Source organism: Lissotriton vulgaris, chromosome 7 (assembly GCF_964263255.1).
Source record: "Lissotriton vulgaris chromosome 7, aLisVul1.2, whole genome shotgun sequence".
NCBI classification, from domain to species: domain Eukaryota; kingdom Metazoa; phylum Chordata; class Amphibia; order Caudata; family Salamandridae; genus Lissotriton; species Lissotriton vulgaris.
Window position 1 is genome coordinate 1,672,327,269 of NC_141695.1, and position 20,667 is coordinate 1,672,347,935.

General features: G+C 47.4%; 1 protein-coding gene across 1 annotated transcript in view; it reads right to left on the bottom strand.

The window, feature by feature from the left end:
- Positions 1 to 974: 974 nt before the first annotated feature.
- The window catches only part of SCRT2 (scratch family transcriptional repressor 2), a 36,477-nt gene continuing 16,784 nt past the window's right edge, over positions 975 to 20,667 (bottom strand). Inside the window, exon 2 of the mRNA XM_086929051.1 lies at positions 975 to 3,480. Within this exon, the coding sequence (XP_086785177.1) occupies positions 2,774 to 3,480 (707 nt within the window). The 3' untranslated portion in view covers positions 975 to 2,773. The remainder of the gene's footprint in view (positions 3,481 to 20,667) is intronic.

Below are 20,667 nucleotides of genomic sequence, written 5' to 3' on the forward strand. Positions count from 1 at the left end.
ACGTACAATTATTCTAAATTGAACTAACGTAGGGAGTGCATATCCTGAAAATCTAGCATGAATCCGGCCCTCCTGGACTAACATTGGGTCCCGGTCAGTTCTCCCATGCAGCAAATTTCCCCTGGTGCATTTACTTATGCATAGCTCTTATGTCAAAGAAGTGTGTATTCTGTCAGTAAGCATGAGTTAATGCATGTTTTCTGTCTGTGGGTGCATGGCAACAGAAACTGTGGGCTTCCATCGGCTTCTCTTGTTCTGGACCTTGGGAATTGGGGACACATGTCGCGGGTGCTAGGATGGCTTACTTCGCTCTGTCTTAACAAATGCATAACACTTTCAAATAAATAATACATAAAATAAATAAATAAACACATATTAAATACACATTAATAAATAAAATCTTTCATGGCACCGGCTGAGGTGTCGTCTGGCGAGGAAGTGCCACAGTGGAGTGGTCTGTGATCTGGAAGTGTGCCCTTGGGCTCATGTGTGTCCAAAAGAGCGTGGTTCTGTGGCATCTGTAGGTCCCCTTTCCCTGCCCACTCTTTGAAAATGCCCAGGAGTGGGTGCAGGAGGGAATTATTACAGACCATAGGACACAGGCCACAATGGGACACTCATGCAGGGCTGAGGATGGAACTACCTGGGACCTACGATAGGGGGTTGTATGTCCCGGGGTTGGAGTCTTAGTGGACATGAGCCAGGGCGCTGGAGGTTACCACTTTATTGCATTTGCATCCCAGTAAGAGATGCTTCAAGGGTCAACAGCTTGCTACCCGAGTTCTAGAGGGGTCTGTTCATCCTGTTTTTCCTTTACACCAGGGTTCTCCAAAATCGGTCCTGGAGGGCCAGATCCATGCCAGATTTTTAAGATAACTACATTTATCTAAACGGGGATATGCTAACAATCTGGCATGGATTCACCCCCCGCTCCCCTCCCCCCCCCGGACCCCTGCTTTACACATAAGGGGAGCTCATATGACCTGGTGTCAGAAGGAGCAACTCCTCCCACTGTGTCATTTTACTCAACATTGACAAGGAGGGCATATTTCTAATGTGTAATTGAAAACTACAATCCAGAAAAACCAACCTTGTAGGTATACATTCTCTGGTACAAGTAGCACCACAGGTAAGAGGCAGAGGGATGGGTGAGCCTAGAGTAAACCCAAGCTGGAATGACCCCATAAAATGCACAGGTAATAGCATTCTTCAGAATCCCATCAAGCAGAGGTGACCTTGGACTGTGTCCAGATATGGAAGATCTACAACCTCCAGCAGTGCCCCATAGTTCTGGTCACCTCACAGGGAGCTCAGCAAACTTACAATGGATTCCAGAAGTGGAATACTGTTCTGATGGAGGGAGTAACCTATTAAATAAAATACATTCAATTTCTCCACTTTGTTGACTGAAAAGGCCCACTGGGTAGAACTGTTGGTAAGGGCATGAGAGGGGGCAAGGGGAGAGCCCCAGTTTTCTTATTGCATATATAAGCTTTCATCCTCCACCACTAGCGCAATGTGGCAGAACAAACTTAAGCATCCCCTCAACCCCCGGGCTGGAAGAACATCCATGTGGCGGCAACCCTGCTCAGTCTACCACAGACACTCAAGTTTGGGGGTCTAGGAAGCTATGATTTTGGATGGGGTCCCTCCCACACACACCTTGCCCCGCCCCCCTATCTCACCATATCAGGCCCTATCCACCTGGCACAGACCAGCCTCTGTGGCACAACCTCGGGGACACCACAGGGTACAATTGGCAACTTAGAAAATAAATATTCGTCCCTACAGAAACAAACAGAATAAATAACATGGCGATTACAATGAGTTTTCGGTAAATACTGCGTTGCGCCGGCAGCAGGCCACTGGCGCGTTAGGCGGCCTGCTGACGCTTCCCTGAAGCGCGCAAAAGTCTGGAATACTGCTGCGGTGTCACAGTCCACGTGTTTTCAGCCCTGCAAGCTGCAGGGTGTAGGAAGACTTGGGAAAAAGAGTCATTTCTCAGGATGGAGTAGCAATACAATTGCATAAAATTTCGCAGAGGTTCCGTTGGTTGGTGGGTGGGTGGGTGGATGAGCTAAAGTTTTAAAAGGAATGCAAGAATGTCCCCCCGTCCCTCCCGTCCCGCCTACCCTCCGCAATACATAATCTAAATAGTCAACATGAGAAAATTATTCTGGCTTCTCTAAATATCGTGCCTATAACTATTTGCTATAAAATATTCTAGTTGGGGCCTTGCCACTTGAGCACACCCTGTCCATAGTGCCTCCCCCTAAGTATGAAACAGGAAGCCCCTTGCCCTGGACGAATGGCTACATAAACCCCTTCCCTTGGCAGTTTCATATTCCTGGAGCCCTTTTGTCAACAGGATTTATTTCCTGAGGCCTTCCATCATGAGAACGTGCTGCCTTGACTGCCGCACCTGCCAAAGGGGAGTCAGGGTAAAACGAAGGAAGTGCTGAATTGTCCCACTGTAGAATACCTAACTGAGGTAAGGGTCCAGAAGAGGTCCAAAAAAGTGCTGTGAGAGGAGGGAAGTGTCCCGGGGTTCTGCATGCTCCTATGGGGTGGACCGGTGCAGAATGGAGGCAGGATTCAGAAAGGATGGGCCAGGACTCACCCCACTGCTCTGTCGCCCTAGGCCCAGGTACCCTGTGTCTAACGGAAAGGAGTAGGAACACTACCAGAGGGATGCGCTCTCTGTATCCATCTGCCTGACCATTCCCCCATGCCCATCTCTCAAACCCAATGTCTTTTTTTCTTATTGCATGCATTAATTCTCTTCAACGCACTCGTGCTCAGAGCCCTTGAAGCAGGCCGACTCATAGTGCTTGTTTAGGTAAGACTTGAGGGCGAAGGTCTTCTCGCAGCGCTTGCACTTGTAGTGCTTGAAGGCCGAGTGGGTCTGCATGTGGGCGCGTAGGTTAGAGCGGTCGGCGAAGGCTTTGCCGCAGTGCGCGCAGCCAAAGGGCTTCTCGCCAGTGTGCGAGCGCATGTGCCCCTGCAGTAGCCAAGGCCGACTGAAGGCCTTGCTACACACATCACACTTGTGCTTCAGGTTGTGCGTCAGTAGGTGCATTGCTAAGGCCGGCATGGACACATAGGTCTTGTTGCAGGTAGGACATTTGCGCGCCATCTTGCTGTCCAGGCTCCGGTGCGTTTGCTTGTGTCGGCTGAGGTTGGAGGATGTGGCGTAGCTCTTCCCACATTCACTGCAGGCGTGCCGTTGGCTGCCGCACCCTGGGCTCCTGCCTTGCCGCCTTGACCGCCCATCACTGATGAAGAAGGAGTCCATGGAGTAGCTGTCCGTGACAGCCGCCTCGCCACTGAAGTAGCCCGCCGAGAGGCTGGAGTGGGGGCTGTCCGGCTCGCTGAAGTCATCGTGCGGTGGAGTGTAGAGGGGGTCGGGGGATGGTGAGCGTAGAGCAGGCGCCTTCCCTTTCTTGTACGGGGTCGAGGTGATGCAGTGCTCAATATAACCTGTGGAAAGAGAGAGAACATCATGGTGAGCACAGGATCACTAGAGAAACAGCCTAATCACAAACTCTAGATATATTGGAGGGACTATGCGGACTGGTCTACAAGGTAAATCAAGAGATTTTCCAAACAGGCCATTCACTCTAAAAGTGTGGCAAGTCTGGAGAGGCGCCAGAGACTGTCAAGCGAGTGAATGGTCCTGCCCAATTCTGCATGCATTTTTATGTGCCCTGTGTGACATATTAGATTGGGATGTATATGATTTCATAGAAAAACAATCTCATGGAATAACATAACTGAGAAACCATTTCACCTAACTGTTTTATAAAAATTTGAAGAAGTAATGGTATTTACCTTTTTATTGAAACCGATTGATAGAATGTCTTTTTTCATAATTTGCTTTTGCGTGCTTATTTTTTAAGGTGTAAATGTAAAATAAGGATTGGGTTCAGGTTTCACTTTGAGAAACATTTTCATCACAGGCTTTTATTTCAGTGCTTTACTTCAGGGGACATTATTTTGGATTTTACATATTTTAATTTGTCAAAAAAGTACTTTGGATGCTTTTGATTTGGTGAATCCTCACCACCCCTAAACACCATCCATTCCTGACCACCTCACAACCCAAAAACACAATCCATCTACACACAATGAAAACCCCTCACCACGCCTGCACTTCATCAATCCCTAAACCCTAATAGCCTGTCCTAGCCCTAAACTCCACCAGTCACTGAACCCTAAAAAGCCCTCGCTACACCTAAACTCATCCCAAAACCTATACTCCACACATTCCTGAATCCTAAACCCCCTTTCTATGTCTAATCCTGACCAATCCTAGCAGCCTTAAAACCTCTCACCACCTATAAACATCACCCATCTCTAAACCCTAAAATACCCTCATCACCCCTAAGCAGCACTTATCACCTAACCCCCAAAAACACCTCACGACCCCCAAACTTCACCCATCCTAGAACTTTAAAACTCCCTTTCTATATCTGAAACCCCAGCCATACCTGAACCCTCAAGGCTCCTAACAACCCTAAACTCCACCCATTCAGGAACCTTGAAACTCTTTTTGCCCATAAATCTCACCCACTCCACTCATTCCTCAACCCCAGAAATCTTTCACCACCCCTAAACTCTATCCATCACTGAATCTTAAAAAGTATGTCTGTCTACATGTTAACCCTAAAGCTCTCTCAAAGCCCTACATTCTAACATCCCTTAAACCTAAAAATCCCCAAACTCGAACCATTTTTTAACCCTAAAATAAAACCTCACCAACCCCCTAAACTCCACTCATTTCTGATACCGAAAAAAACTCACAACCCATAAATGCTTCCCATTCCTGGTCCCTAATAATCCTTGTTTCTGGTTCAGGGAAGGCCTGGCTTGGCAGTTCAGGCTGGGCTGTTCCCATGAGGCACAGGGTCAAGACTGATTTGCATATGGCTGGGTCTGAACTGGGGTGGCGGAGTGAGCTAAAGAATGATGATGGATTCAACCCAGATCAGTGACTGAGGGTGATTGTCTGAAAAGTACTGTCAGCGCTCCATCCATCATCTCCTTGTGTTTACTCTAGAAACCCTCACCACCCCTAAACCTCACCATCCCTGATCCCTAAAAGCCCCTTTCTATGCCTGAATTCCACTCACCCCTGACCCTAAAAACCTTAATCACCCCTCAACATCACGCTTCCCTGAACCCCTCACTAGCTCTTAACTCCAAGCAAGTAAAATGTAAATTTCGATTTTTCATTAAAATCATAAAAAATGTTTCTAATCCTATTTGATTTATTTGTATTTCACATTGTCTTTCCTTGAAATTTGTTTTCCATGAAGTTATTTCCTCCAAGTGATTTCTCAGTGTTTGCTTTTCCATTAAATCAAAAACATCTGTTAGACTTGTGGCTTTATAGCCAACAGAACCTTGCATACTGCAGTTCTTTCTATTGAAGAGTTAAAATACAAGTCACAGATTGCAAATATTGTTGGCTGAAAAGAAGGAACTGACTTTATTTAAGTGTTGACGCATAAAATGGGGCCGCATGGCAGCCATCTTTCAGCCGGACTAGTCGCCTCCATGTTGTTTTGTAAAATCGCGGATCTTGTCTACAAGTCCATCTAGAATTCTCTAAGTCAGAAAACTTAAAATGCCTCTTTTGAGCGCTATTTTGAAAACTCTAAAGATATTCTACTGTCCCACCACAACTAGAAAGGCCTGGGTGTTGTAGAATCGTTTTCAAATCACTGACTGCTATTGAAAGCGCTGTGGATGTGCCCGTATAACAAAGGCGTTAGTGACACCTATAGGTATCCTTTGGTAGTGAAGGCTCAGCAGCTTATCCAGATAGTAATAGGTGAACCTGACAACTCCATATTTAATACATGTATATATTTTCACGAATATTTAATTTTTAACTAAACTCCAACTTTGTGTTGTTGTTAAAGAATAACAATATTTTTCCATACGCCTTCCAGGTAATTTCCAGCTCATTCGATGAACCTACATATTTTTAATTTACACTTCATCGTTTTCACAAAGGATATGCATAAAACGGCTCTACAGATTCGTGCTTTAAAACAACTTCCACATCTTCACATTAAACAAATGCGCCCAATTTTACATCTAGTATTAAATTAATCTGCCCGTTTAATTTGTAATTTGTGCACCCAATTGGGAAGCAAAAGCCAGTCAATGGGTAGTAAACTGTGTACGAAAGTCCGTGTGTGTACTAATCTGTGAAGGGAAATCTGTGAGTGTACTAATCTGTGTACTAATCTCTATAGGAAAGTCTGTGAGTGTATTAATCTGTGTACCAATCTCTATAGGAAAGTCTGTGAGTGTACTAATCTATGTAGGAAAGTCTGTGAGTATACTGATCTCTGTAGGAAAGTTTGTGAGTGTACTAATCTGTATAGGAAAGTCTGTGAGTACTAATCTGTGTAGGAAAATCTGTGAGTGTACTAATATGTGTACTAATCCCTGTAAGAAAGTCTGTGATTGTACTAATCTCTATAGGAAAGTCTGCGAGTGTACTAATCTGTATCGGAAAGTCTGTGAGTGTACTAATCTGTATAGGAAAGTCTGTGAGTGTACTAATCTGTGAAAGTACATCTGTGAGTGTACTAATATGTGTTCTAATCTCTGTAGGAAAGTATGTGAGTGTACTAATCTCTGTAGTACAGTCTGTAAGTGTACCAATCAGTGTAGGAAAGTCTGTGAGTGTACTAATCTGTGTAGGAAAGTTTGTGGGTGTCCTAATCTGTGTAGGAAAGTCTGTGGGTGTACCTATCTGTGTAGGAAAGTCTGTGAGTGTACTAATCTCTGTAGGAAAGTCTGTGAGTGTACTTATCTGTGTAGGAAAGTCTGTGAATGTACTGATCTGTGTAGAAAGTCTGTGAGCGTACTAATCTCTGTAGGAAAGTGTGATTGTACTGATCTCTGTAGGAAAGTCTGTGTATGTACTGATCTGTGTAGGAAAGTCTGTCAGTGTACTAATTTGTGTAGGAAAGTCTGTCAGTGTACAAATCTGTGTAGGAAAGTCTGTGAGCATACTAGTCTGTGTAGGAAAGTCTGTGAGTGTACTAATCTCTGTAGGAAAGTCTGTGTTGTGTTGATTTTCGTTTTCATTGAATGTTAGAGGTGGGCGAGCCACAGAAAGCTCGAGCCCGAAGTCCGGCTCTGGCTCAACTCGAGGTCTTGTTGGAACCTCGGGCCTATAACTAGCCGAATTTTCATGTGGCTTCTACCTGCCTTCCCCCATGTATGTACCCTGGATGTGGTGTTAGGGCCAGAGCTGTTGACTTTGAACCTCGGGAACCAGCCAGGTTTGAGTCCTAAAGTCTGTATTTTATAAACGCATTTTTGCTGTATGCTTTTATGGTCATTGTTTAATATGTACCGAATAAATCTTCATGAAATGAAATGAAATGAGTCCTAAAGTCCCTTTAACATCCTGTGATTCTGGGCAAATCTTTTTATCTCCACGTCTTCATATACAATAAATGGTGGCCTTGTGTAATGTAATGGGTTTAGGTTCGAGTTTGCGCTATATAAAAACGGCTGAAAGGTGCCCAAAGAGGTAACAACAAAACCTTGATATAAGGAATGTTGCTCTAAAAAAATCTGCACCATGTACAAAGTTTACATGACAACTGTCTTGCCTCTTAGTTCGCTAATTCATCATGTTTAAAAAATATCACTATTAATAAGGTACTTCTCAATGCAGAGCTATAATGTGACAAATTAATGTCAAAAATTCCACATGCTAAAGAAACTTTTTGGAATAATTAAGAGACTTTATCCTATTTAATGTGATGTTTGGTCCATGATTTACACAGCTATCATTTTCAGGGCTCGGCTCGTGCACAGGCTCTAAGATCCGAGCCAGACACTTGGCTCGGCTGTGGCTCAGCTCTCCCTGTTCATTTGTTGGCTCTGCCACCTCTATTGTATGTGTGTGCTGTTTACGGCCAACTGCTTTGTGTTTTATAATCTTACGTGTGCAGTTTTGTAGTTGCAGTGCACTATTTGAAGAATATCATCATATCTAAGTTTGTATGAGGGTCTTTTTGCACTATATCTTGAGCCCCTCGAGCCGCGCAAGTGCCTGGATTCCCTCCTGGGTAATTAGCTGCGCTATATAAATTGACTGATTGATTTATTGGCTATATCTATGTACATTTTAGTGTGAATAAGAAATACAATATCAGAACCATTCTCAGTCCCACTGACCGGGTAGGTATTTCACCTAGCAACTGAGGAACACTTTCTTAAAATCTGAATGACGAGCAAATCTCGTTCACCCGTAGACCTATGTCCAGCTTCTCACTTAAAAAAAGTAACTAAAACCATGAGCCCTGACCTCTCAGACCTTTGTAAGTCGTCTCTAGTCTACAGGCGTGTATAGCTCCACTTTCCAAGAAGGATACCACTTCTAACATATTCACTGTGGACCCTCAGTCAGTGTTTTTGGCTTCCCACGGTGGGTAAAATCACTGAATTATTGGTAAATATCCAATTGTGTGCATTTTTGGGGGACATTCACCTTCTGCACCTGGCTCAGTTGGGTTTTAGAAAGGTCTCAGTATGGAGACTGCAGTAGCGAAGGTCAGAAATGACATCTGCGAAGCATTGGATACTTGGGGCACAGGAGTTCTTATACTTCTCGATTTGTCAGCTGCATTTGATACCATCCTGTATTCTATACTGATAGAATGACTGGCAGGTCTGGGGGTATCTGGATTGCGCTCAAATGGTTTTCATCTTTTCTATCAGAACGGTTGTATGACGTTTCAACGCATGCTTTTACAATGCATGCCATTACGACACAACTTTTACAACGCAAGTCATTTCAACGACTTGCGTTGGGGGCGCTGGATGGGGAACATCCTTTACAACGCAACTTTTACCACGCAGTGCCTTTACGACGCAACTTTTACAACGCAAACCATTACAAAGCATTGCGCTGGGGGGCGCTCTAGGATAGGGAATAGGTTTAATTTACTATCCACACCTTCCCTACTATCCACGGGGACTGGAGTTGGAATAGTAAATTAAACTATTCACTATCCAACGCCCCAAAGCACTATGCGTTGTAAAGGCATGCGTTATAAAAACCGTGTTGTTTAAAGGCATGCCTGGTAAAAGCATGCGTTGTAACGTCATACATCCGCGCTGGATAGTGAATAGTTTAATTTACTATTCCAACTCCAATCCCCATTGGATAGTAGGGAAGGTGTTGGATAGTAATTAAACTATTCCCTATCCTAGAGCGCCCTCCAGCGCAATTGGTTGTAATGACTTGCGTTGTAAAAGTTGCGTCGTAATGGTAGTGCGTTGTAAAAGTTGCGTTGTAAAGGATGTTTCCCATCAGAACACACACAAACCATGCACCTAGGTAACTTTCTTTCCTCCACTAAATCCATTACGGTAGCTGTTCCTCAAGGCTCTGCCCTAAGTCCTACATTGTTTAATCTTTACATTCCCCCACAGGCAAAGCCGATTACGGTTTTAGATTCTTTGCATATGCAGGTGAGATACAACTTATTCTAAGACTGAGGGGTGATCCTCAGCAGTTTTTGAACTTTGTGGCAGGAATAACTAACTGGAGGAGAAAAGAAAATCACTTACACTTAACTGGGCAAAAAACAGAAGTGGTGGTATGTAGTAATAAGGCCATATTGACCCAAGAATAGTGATCAGCTACACTAGGACCTCTCCCAATACCAACTCCTATGGAAAAAACATTTGGGAGTCAAATTTGACTCGAACGTCTCTTTCACACCATGTATAAACACACTGGTGTCCACCTGCATGTATCTATTAAGAATTATTCAGAAAATGTTATAGCTGTTTCCATGTACATCTAAAATCACACATTTTTCACGCACTAATTCTCACATTTAGACTATGGTATCCCATTACTGTTAGGTCTCCCTAAATATACTACTGAGAGACTCCACGTAGTCCAAAACACAGCAGCCAGATTAGTCCTAGGTAGAGCGGGAGAAACTTAGGGCCAGATGTAGGTACCCTAATACCGGTCGGTAATAGACCAAATTACCGAATTTCGGCCGTTACCGACCGGTATTAGGCATTTGGGATGTAGGTGGCTACATTTCCAACACCTAAATTCCCCTACAGCAAGTCGTTGTAATGACTTACGTTGTACTGGTAAACGTGGCAACAATGCGGTCGTTGTACTGACTGCGTTGTAAAGGCACTGCATTGTACCGACAGCATTGTTTTCAATGTTAGCATGTGTGCTTCTGGCCTGGCGTGTTTGGAGAGAATTCTTGGCTTAAAGGGGAGGGCACCCATATCATACAGGGGAGTTGGGGTATTTCCCATAGCACAATACATTCCCTGGCATTCTGGAGATAAGTCTTGGCATACAGGGGCACTCATGTGAAAATGCTGGTATATTGGAGGTAACTCTTGGCATAAGAGAGGACTCCCCAGCAATGGGGTCACAAATGGCAAAATGCTGGCCGTTGCATTCTGAGGGTAATAATTTTTAAGATTTGGAGTCATCCATGGTATATTGAAGTGGCACCTATGGCAACATTCTAGCACCGGCTAACTGAAAGCAGTTATTGGCGTAAGGGAGTGCCCATGGCAAAATGATATCCATGGCATACTTAAGGTGGTTCTTAAAATACCACAATTGTTTTTAATAAATTGGGTACGTTCCTGGAGGGTGTCAGGCTTCTGGGACACTTTGAATGTGCTGGAATATCTCACAATTGCCTCTTTCAGAGATGATGGCTTGCAAGCAATTTTTTGGGGAAACAGTTTTGAAACAAACTCTTTGTCATTGTTTTTTTCCAAACTGTTCTTATAAGAAATCACAACCGGTGTACAGAAGTGGCAGGAAGCAGTGTGTGAGCATAGGGGCAGTGTGTGAGCAGAATGTGCAGTGTGTGAGCAGAGGTCAAAGTGTGTGGGCAGAGGGGGAGGAGCAGAGATCTGAGAATGAAAATAACAGCATGGTCTTGTCTTCAACCTGATCAAGTTGCTCACATTTCACAAGTGGGTAAACGCGTCGCATTCCTGTCCTACCTGAAATTCTACACAATTTCTAGCCAGAATTGGGGTGTGTGACCCAGCTCCGCCCACCCACCAATAATTTTGTGAACCTGGCTACCATGTTCATAGACACCACCTGTCTGTGCAATGAAGACACCGCATGCCTGCCTGGGTAATGTAGACAAGGCATGTCAGCGTCGGAGCAGTGTAATTTTGATCCCATTCTGGGATACTGTACGAGCGCATCATACTCATGCATAGTCAGCACTCGAACATATTCTGTGTGATTAATGTTACTAAGAAAAATGGAGCTTTGCAAATTTAAAGTACTCCACATGAAGATTAATGAGACATAATTGTGTGCACAGAATGTGACTAATAAACGTCTAAGTAATATTTACATGTAAATGTGACAAGAGAAGTTAACGTTTAAAATGTGTCACATTGTGAGGTTAATAAAATAGAATGTGTATGTGCAGACTAATGTTTAAATATTTATACATGTAACAAGAAATATTTCCAGGAATTACATCTTCGTAATTCTTTACAATTTATTTATATATAAAGAAGCTGTATTTATTAATTGTGTAGGAATGTGCACATATTTTGTAACCCTGTGGACTGCTAAATTGACATGAGAGTGGGTCTTGGGAAACATTTCAGTTCAAGCTCACATTTAAGGTCTAACATGCATTTCGTATTGAACTTTCAACGTAAAATGTATTTGCTTGATTTTGTTTCCACTGCAGTTGTAGACAAGGCCTCGTTAGTTGGCATAGAAGGGTTTTTGTTTTTATTAGATAGCATGGTATGAGAAGATGAAGTTTGGCAAGGAGAAATGCAGTAAAGAGCCAGGAGGTGAGTTCTCATGGAGGAGGAAAAGAATGACCAGGGACGAATGAAGTCGAAACGTATCGATGCGGGAAAGGCGGTGCAAGTATCCAGTTGTGCCAGCATCATGGAAAAGTACTACAGAAAGTCATCTGGGATTGTCTAAGTTGAATACAACTGATATCTTATGCTGTAACTTCGTGAGGGACAGGAGAGACATCTTAGGACTTCACGGGGAGAAGCGCATGCTTGTGTGGCTAAATGCTACGTGACCCATGGTTGGAGTGCCTTCTACTGAAGACTCTGGCAGCTGACACCTTTCTAATTTCTCCTTTATTCCATGCTTCTTAGTTTCGAGTTGTCACTTTAAGGCAGTGTAGAGAGAGATACCTTGCTCATGCTTACCTTTGAGAATCACTTGATGCAGTTTAATACTCAATTCTTTTTCCTAGCTATTTGCGTTGTCATAGGCTTAGTTTTTTCCTTGATGTTATATAGGGTGAATCTCTTTAGGAAATTTGGACTCATTTTGTTCGTTCTTTACTTCTATATGATAATTCTGAGGCTGGTCTAGATCGATTTATTTACAAAGTTATAATTAAATCTTAGTAGTCTCAGCTTTAGTTGTCCAGTGGATTATTGTGTGACCAAATTGGTTACACTGGATTGAGATTCAATTATAATTGTTTTCTCCTGCTTACCTCTCAAGCGGCTACAAAGACCATCAGATGGAAGATAATTGTTTAAATGGGCGCAAGCTCTCTCAGTGTAATGTAGACACAACTTGCTGGTGTATTTACTTTAGACACGCATACCTATCGGAAGGTATGTATAGCGTGCATATTGCGTGGTGCATGTGTGTATCCTCATACAGTGTGCACTTTCTCTTGTCCCATGTCTCTCCTCCCCCACTTCTGCAGGCACAACATGCGTGTGTGCACAATTTAGACTAGGCATAGCATGCCTCCCGGTGTGATTGCTCTGAAGTGCTTTGTGTGAGCTGTGTGTGTGCATATGTGTTACTTCTCTCCCCATGTCTCTCCTGTGCCTCTCCGTGGACCAGTATGACTGTCTGCATGGTGTGTGAACTGAGTGTGCTCCCTCTTGTCCCTTGTCCTGAGGGGGGGAGGGAGAGAGGAGAGAAGAGAGCGAGAAAAAGAGAGAGAAGAGAGAGAGAGAGACTGGAGCGAGAAGAGAGAGAGATTGGAGAGGGAAGAGAGGGAGAGAGGGACTGGAGAGAGAGAGAGGTAGAGAGAGATTGCATGTTCACGCTGGCCTATGTGGTTGTTGTTTAGTGAATGTAAATGTATAGGCATTTATATAGCGCACTACTTACCCGGAGGGTCCCAAGGCGCTTCGACCGCTGCGAAACCCTTCCTGGCTTCCCTGAGAGATGGTCCCTTAATGGGTATCTCCAGGGTGAGACCAGGCATCCCCGGCGGTCTGGTGGGGCCGTTAGTGAGGATGAGGCAAGCTAATGCCCAGAGTTGCCGAGTGTGATCGCTGATCAGAGTGGGCACCGAGGCGAGAGAATTATCGAGTCCGCTGACCCTGGTCCAGAAACCTGCCGCGCCGGGAATCGAACCCTGGTCCCGGGCCGTCCTCTGCTCTCGGGTCTGCCGCCTCTAACCAGTGAGCCACACTACTTAGTCAGGGCCGGATTGGCCATTTACTCTATCAGGCATTTCCCCTGGAGTGGTTGGGTGGGTGGCTGGAGCCATAGGAAGCCGGCTACTGAGCCAGTTGATGTCTCTTTGCTTCTCCCCGGGTCAATAGCAGCAGACACAAGAGGCAGAGAGAGAGGGAGAGGCAGAGAAATAGAGTCCGGAAGAGAGTAGGCGGCAGCGGGGCTGGCAGGTTGAACATAATAGCAGCGGCTGCTTCTGGTTCCAGCCCTGTGTGGTGTGCCTCGGTTTGAGATTTCGCAGAGTAATATAGCAAGGACGTCATATGTCCTTCTGCAAGTATGGAAAAGGGCCAGTTTGACCGATATTGGGGCATCAAAAATAGCAATTATTATGGTCCAATGTGCCTCAAGGGCTCTGGGTCCCGGTGCAACTGCACCTGCAGCACCAGTGGTAGCTACACTTCTGATCTCACTCGATCCTTGTCCACTCTCTCCAAACACAGAGGCGCCCCTGTATGCGCACAGTGTGTACTGTCCTGGTGTCCTGCCCCTCTCCCCAGACCCAGAGGTGCCCTGTGTACGCACAGTGTGTACTGTCCTGTTGTCCTGCCCCTCTCCTAAGATGCTGCGGTGCCCTTGTGTACACATGGTGTGCACTGTCCTATTGTCCTGCTCGTCTCCCCAACACAGCGGAGTCCCTGTGTACGGACAGTGTGTACTGTCCTGTCACCCTGCCCCTCTTCCCGGACACAGCGGTGCCCTTGTGTATGCAGGGTGTGTACTGTCCTGTTGTCCTGCCCCTCTCCCCTGGCATGCACGGTGTGTACTGTCCTTTTGTCCTGCCCTCTCCCCAGACACAGCGGTGCCCCTGTGTACGGACGGTGTGCACTGTCCTGTCCCTTTCCCCAGACACAGAGGGTGTCCCTGCGTACGCACGGTGTGTACTGTCCTGTCCCTTTCCCCAGACACAGAGGGTGTCCCTGCGTACGCACGGTGTGTACTGTCCTGTCCCTTTCCCCAGACACAGAGGGTGTCCCTGCGTAGGCACGGTGTGTACTGTCCTGTTGTCCTGCCCCTCTACTAAGACGCAGCGGACCACTGTGCGTGCACAGTGTGTACTGTCCTGATGTCTTGCCCCTATCCTAAGATACTGCGGTGGCCATGTGTATGCAGGGTGTGTACTGTCCTGTTGTCCTGCCCGTCTCCCCAAGCACGCACATTGTGTACTGTGCTGGTCCCCTGACCCTCTCCCCAGACACCGCGGTGCCCCTGTGTACGCATGGTGTGTACTGTCCTGGTGTCCTGCCCCTCTCCCCAGACCCAGAGGTGCACCTGTGTACGCACTGTGTGTACTGTCCTGTCCCTTTCCCCAGACACAGAGGGTGTCCCTGCGTACGCACAGTGTGTACTGTGCTGGTCCCCTGCCCCTCTCCTAAGATGCTGCGGTGCCCTTGTGTACACATGGTGTGCCCGGTCCTATTGTCCTGCTCCTCTCCCCAACACAGCGGAGCCCCTGTGTACGCACGGTGTGTACTGCCCTGTTGTCCTGCCCCTCTCCTAAGATACTGCGGTGCTCCTGTGCACGCACGGTGTGTACTGCCCTGTTGTCCTGCCCCTCTCCTAAGATACTGCGGTGCCCTTGTGTACACATGGTTTGTACTGTCCTGTTGTCCTGCTCGTCTCCCCAGAGACAGAGGTGCCCCTGTGTACGCACGGCGTGTACTGTCCTGTTGTCCTGCCCCTCTCCCCAGGCACCCTCTCCTAAAATGCTCCTGTGCTCCTGTGCACGCACGGTGTGTCCTGCCCTGGTCCCCTACCCTCTCCCACCCCTGTGCACGCCCGTCGTGCACTCCTTTTTCCCCAGCCCTCTCTCCCCAGACACTGCCTCTCCGGTCCATTAGCTCCCAGCCCATTAGACAGCAGTCAATATTTAATTACTTCCCATCTAGGCCGGCCTTCAGGAAGACCCTGCCCCACCCCCAGGCACCAGCCCAGCCCAGGGGAGAGCAGGGAGGGAACAGGCTGTGGTGAGGTTCCCATCCGCGGAGGCGCGTCCGGGATGGAGGCACTTAACCAAACCTGACCCACCCAGGAGACGGGGGGTGGGGTGGGGGGGTCTGTGAGCCACAGTGTCCACAGTCGGGGAGCCCATGCACCGGCAGCTCGTGCATTATGTGTCACACATGACTGAAGAGCGGGCCTCGGCTCGTGAACGCCAGAGTAGCCGCCATGTTGCATAAAATGAATGAATGAATGAAAGAATGAAAGAATGAATGAATGAATGAATGAATGAATGAATGAATGAAAGATTATGGCCCCACTCGTCACGATTGTCTCAGAGCGCTTGAGATCAGGTGAATAGATTTCAGTAAAAGGGAAGCACGCTGGATTCAAGAGATAAACAAGGGGGCACTGGCACCTGCTCCTGCTGTGCACTGGTGCCATCAATCACACGGGGGCGGCCTGTCACACACTCCCTGACCCCGCCTGCGCATTGCTCGCCTTGCTTCTAGTGAGACTGATGTGATGTGCAGTAATTGCAAACCTCAGCCACGCCGAACGTGCTACCGGTGCACAGAAGCAATCACCAGGCTAACCTAAAAATCTTTATTTCACACTTAAAACCGGGTTACGAGGTGCAGTCAGGCGAAAACGCAGCGTCTTTGTTATGCCGTGGCCTTCTGAAGTGTATGTAGTCGCTACACAACGACCACTACCTGACTACTTTGATAATACTGTCACACATTCTTCTCTGGAAACCTCCTTCCGACAGAAGCCGGGATCCCGCTGTGCCTTTATAATGCCGGCAAAAGAAATAAAGCGTCTTTAGTCGCATTCGTTCAGCATGCAAGTCGCTATAACGACTTGCCTGGGGGGAAGGATGGGGTGCATTGGTGGAATGGTGTTGCATTTAAAGTCCAACACGTACCCTACTGTTGCACATACTGGAGTTGGAATAGTAAATTAACCTATTCCAAAATACAGCGCCCCTCTAAGGCAAGTCGCTTAACGAATGTGTACTAAAGACTCATTCATTCTAATCACAGCGCTGTGAAGGCACAGCGTGATTCCGACTTTCGTAATTCCATCACACATTCATATTTCTCAGGTCTTTGTCCATACAGCGCAGTACTGAATACACAGGGTGTACCCTGATAACCACAGGTATGATGCCTAGCAGAGCCCCCCATGTGAAGTCTGTCCTTCTAGTAAAAGGTCTTTCGACAGAGTGCTCTGGCACCCGATAGCGCCTGTAGGCCTCATGGTCACCGCCCGATGAAATACAATGCGCTAATGGATGGAGCATGGTGAATCAATAGTCTTTGGAGGCAACATGCTGCCCTCATGGTCTTGTCAGGCACCCCTGCTTGCTTCAGTGAGCCTTCCTCTTCGGCTCCTCTTACCCTGTCGTCCCTAGTGACCGGGGCAGGCGCATCTGTTGGACTCCTCTGCATTCCATTTTTTTCCGGTGGAATTTTTCAAGATTGTGTAAATCTGCACATCACTGTATCATTAACCACTTAAGTGCTTCAAACGTTCGGCGGCCGACGACACCACTACCTCGGGAGTGCTGCCGTCGGCCGTTGAACGTTCGAACTGCACCTGCGCAATGGAACGTCCAGCCCTGGAGCTGGACGTTCCATAGCTGCTAAGGTGTTAATAACATCCACCAATACAGCTAGCACACCACAACATGAACCAACTAGTGATGGTGATGGCAAGTGTTGCTAATATCAAACTCTTTGTAGGAGGAGAAAGGTTGACGCAACCCACCTTTGGGCTCAAACCTGTGACTTTGATGTACACACAGACCTCTGCTGCAGGTTCATCAACCTCGAAGGCTGCATTACTCACCCCGTTTCTGACTTCTAGGGAACAGAAGTCGTGCTGGGGTAACCTGACATCTGGGGCATTCTCCCTCTCCTGTGGAGTCCCACAAGGATCACCTTCATCACCGACCCTGTTCAACATTTACGTCATTCCGCTGGCTAGGCTGATCAAAGCACACGGTCAGGGAACCACAACCGGTCCTGGCAAAATCCTCGCCCCCCCCCACTCGGGGGGGGGGGGATTGGAGGTGCTGCTGAGCTCTTTGCCAGGGCCGGTTTTCGGCCAATTTTGGTACAGGGCTGATTTTGCAGCTATGCTGCAAAAACGGCCCTGTAACAAAAACAGCCCCCAGGGGCCCAAAACCGGCCCCCACCCTTGCCGCGCACCGGGGGATTGCTCCATGCCCGCTATGGCCAGTCCAGCCCTGCACACGGTTTCTCGTTGATCTCGTATGCCGACGACACTCAGATAGTAATATCTATATCCTTGAGTGTAGAAACAGTGGCACGGAGGTTTTACAACTGTATGAAACACAATATTGAGTGGATGTATTTGAATTTTCTCAAACTAAACACTGATACAACAGAGGTTATGGAGTTCGGAAATGGTCCATCAATCTGGAATCAGTCGTGGTGGCCAGCGAAGGCTGGGCAGTGTCCTGAACCAACCGGGAAGACTAGGAACCCAGGAGTCTTGTTTGACGATCAGTTGAACTTTGCAGGCCAGTGCAATCTTGTGATTTGCTCGTGTTTCTTCCTCCTAAAGGTCCTGCATAAAATTCTTCCATTCATTCCCCAAGACCTTCGCAAAGCTGTGGTAGTAGCAGTGATTCTTTCGAGAATCGATTACTGCAATGAGCTTTATCTAGGAATTGCCAATTGCCAATTACTAAAACTCCAATCTCTGCAGAATGCTGCAGATCGGGTGCTACTCAACATCCCGCAATACCATCCCATTTCCAACCGTATTCGGGAGCTTTGTTGGCTTCCAGTCCAGAAACGCATCGAATTTAAAGCTCTGTGTCTGGTGCACAAGGCACTCTACGGAGGTAGTTCATTGGACCTACAGCAACTTTTCAGTTGGCACATCCCGCGCCGAGACGTCAGATCAGTCAATAAAGGACTAGCCCAGGTCCCAAAAATCTGAAGAGCTAGATGGGGGGATGAACCCCCTCTCATGGGGCAGCTAAACTCTGGAACTCGTTGCCTGTCCCAATCAGGCTCCAAGCAAACAGACCCCTGTAAAGGAGAGTGCTTAAAACCTGGTTGTTTCCAACTAAGCGAATGTAATCATGTTCACTCTGCAATAGTTACCATGACTCATTATAGCTCAGCGCCAAAACGCCTAGGCATTCGTAGTGCTCTATAAATGGTTTACTTACTTACTTACTTACTATTACAAATTACAGTGCAGGGTTCCTACACAGAGGCAGATCTCCAGCATCCATCTGGGGCCTACAAGTGGCCAATAAAGGGCTGTTAGAAAGAAAGACAACCTCCTACAGCAAGAGAAGGAGCCATCACCATGTGGTTCTGTGCCGGCTCAGTCATGCAATCAGCTGCGTTTATGTCGAGAGGGCAGACTCCACTTGAAAACAAGCCCCACAAGAGCATATTGAACTAAAGCCATCTCTGGCATCAATGCAATGGGAAGATTGGTTTGGCATAGAGCTTCAAAAATCAATTACGCATTTCCCGCTGCACCGGGACAAATATAGGTTCAAACCACAGAAGCGATGTAAACCTGTGGGTCTTCAAGAATGAATTATGCAGTGGCTGCTTCCTTTACGCAGGAGAGTGGAGGCACTGTAGTGCTCCAGGAGTCAATGTCATGCCCTTGTTTCCCTACACACACAACACATGTCTGTGTGTATCCCACAGGAGAGCTGTAGACCTACTGAACTCTACAAATGATGTATGCAGTTTCAGTAGACCTATGTATGACGTTGCTGCTTCCTCTTGTGCATAAAGCATCAGTCTGCGGCAGGGTTGAACCCCAGAGACGTTAGGGATTGGCTGATGCGTGTCCTGCTGTACTCTGCATAGTTCATCGGTCCAGCTCATTCTTACAGGTAGCAGAAATGCGTCATGCATGTAGACCCTGAGGAATTGCTTATGCAGTTCCTGCTGCTGTGGCACATCTCTTACTGGTATCAGGAGGGCTGCAGGCCACGTAGACCTTGCAGAACAGTTTGTGCAGTTCCTGCTGCTCCTTGCAGCCCTTTAAGAATCGCTTATGCAGTTCCCGCTGCTCCAATGCAGGTCGCTGTGCAGCCGGAGCACTGCAGGCCGTGCAGCCCTTTAAGAATCGCTTATGCAGTTCCCGCTGCTACAATGCAGGTCGCTGTGCTGCCGGAGCACTGCAGGGCGTGCAGCCCTTTAAGAATCGCTCATGCAGTTCCTGCTGCTCCAATGCAGCTCGCTGTGGGAGCCGGAGCACTGCAGGCCGTGCAGCCCTTTAAGAATCGCTCATGCAGTTCCCGCTGCTCCAATGCAGGTCGCTGTGCAGCCGGAGCACTGCAGGCCGTGCAGCCCTTTAAGAATCGCTTATGCAGTTCCCGCTGCTCCAATGCAGGTCGCTGTGGTAGCCGGGGCACTGCAGGCTGTGCAGCCCTTTAAAGTCAAGTCAAGTCAAGTTTAAATTTGTATAGCGCACTACTCACCCAGAGGGTCTCAAGGCGCTTGAGGGAGGGGGGGAACTTTACTTATCGAATATCCAAGTTTTTAGTTGTTTTCTGAAGGAGAGGTGGTTTTGTGTAAGGCGGAGGTGGGTGGGGAGAGAATTCCAGGTCTTGGCCGCTAAGTAGGAGAAGGATCTTCCCCCCATGGTGGATCTTTGGATGTGTGGAATTGCGGCGAGGGCTTGATTGGACGATCGTAGTTGGCGGGTGGGGGTGTAAAAGGACAGGCGCGTGTTGAGGTATTCGGGTCCTAGGTCGTAGAGGGCTTTGTGTGCGTGGGTGAGGAGACGGAACGTTATTCTCTTGTTGACAGGGAGCCAGTGGAGGTCTTTCAGGTGACCGGAGATGCAATGCAATGCTGCTCCAAAGCAGGTCGCTGTGCAGCCGGAGCACTGCAGGCTGTGCAGCCCTTTCAGAATCGCTTATGCAGTTCCCGCTGCTCCAATGTAAGTCGCTGTGCAGCCGGTACACTGCAGGCCCTGCAGCCCTTTAAGAATCGCTTATGCAGTTCCTGCTGCTCCAATGCAGCTCGCTGTAGTAGCCGGGGCACTGCAGGCCGTGCAGCCCTTTAAGAATCGCTTATGCAGTTCCCGCTGCTCCAATGCAGGTCGCTGTGGTAGCCAGGGCACTGCAGGCTGTGCAGCCCTTTAAGAATCGCTCATGCAGTTCCCGCTGCTCCAATGCAGGT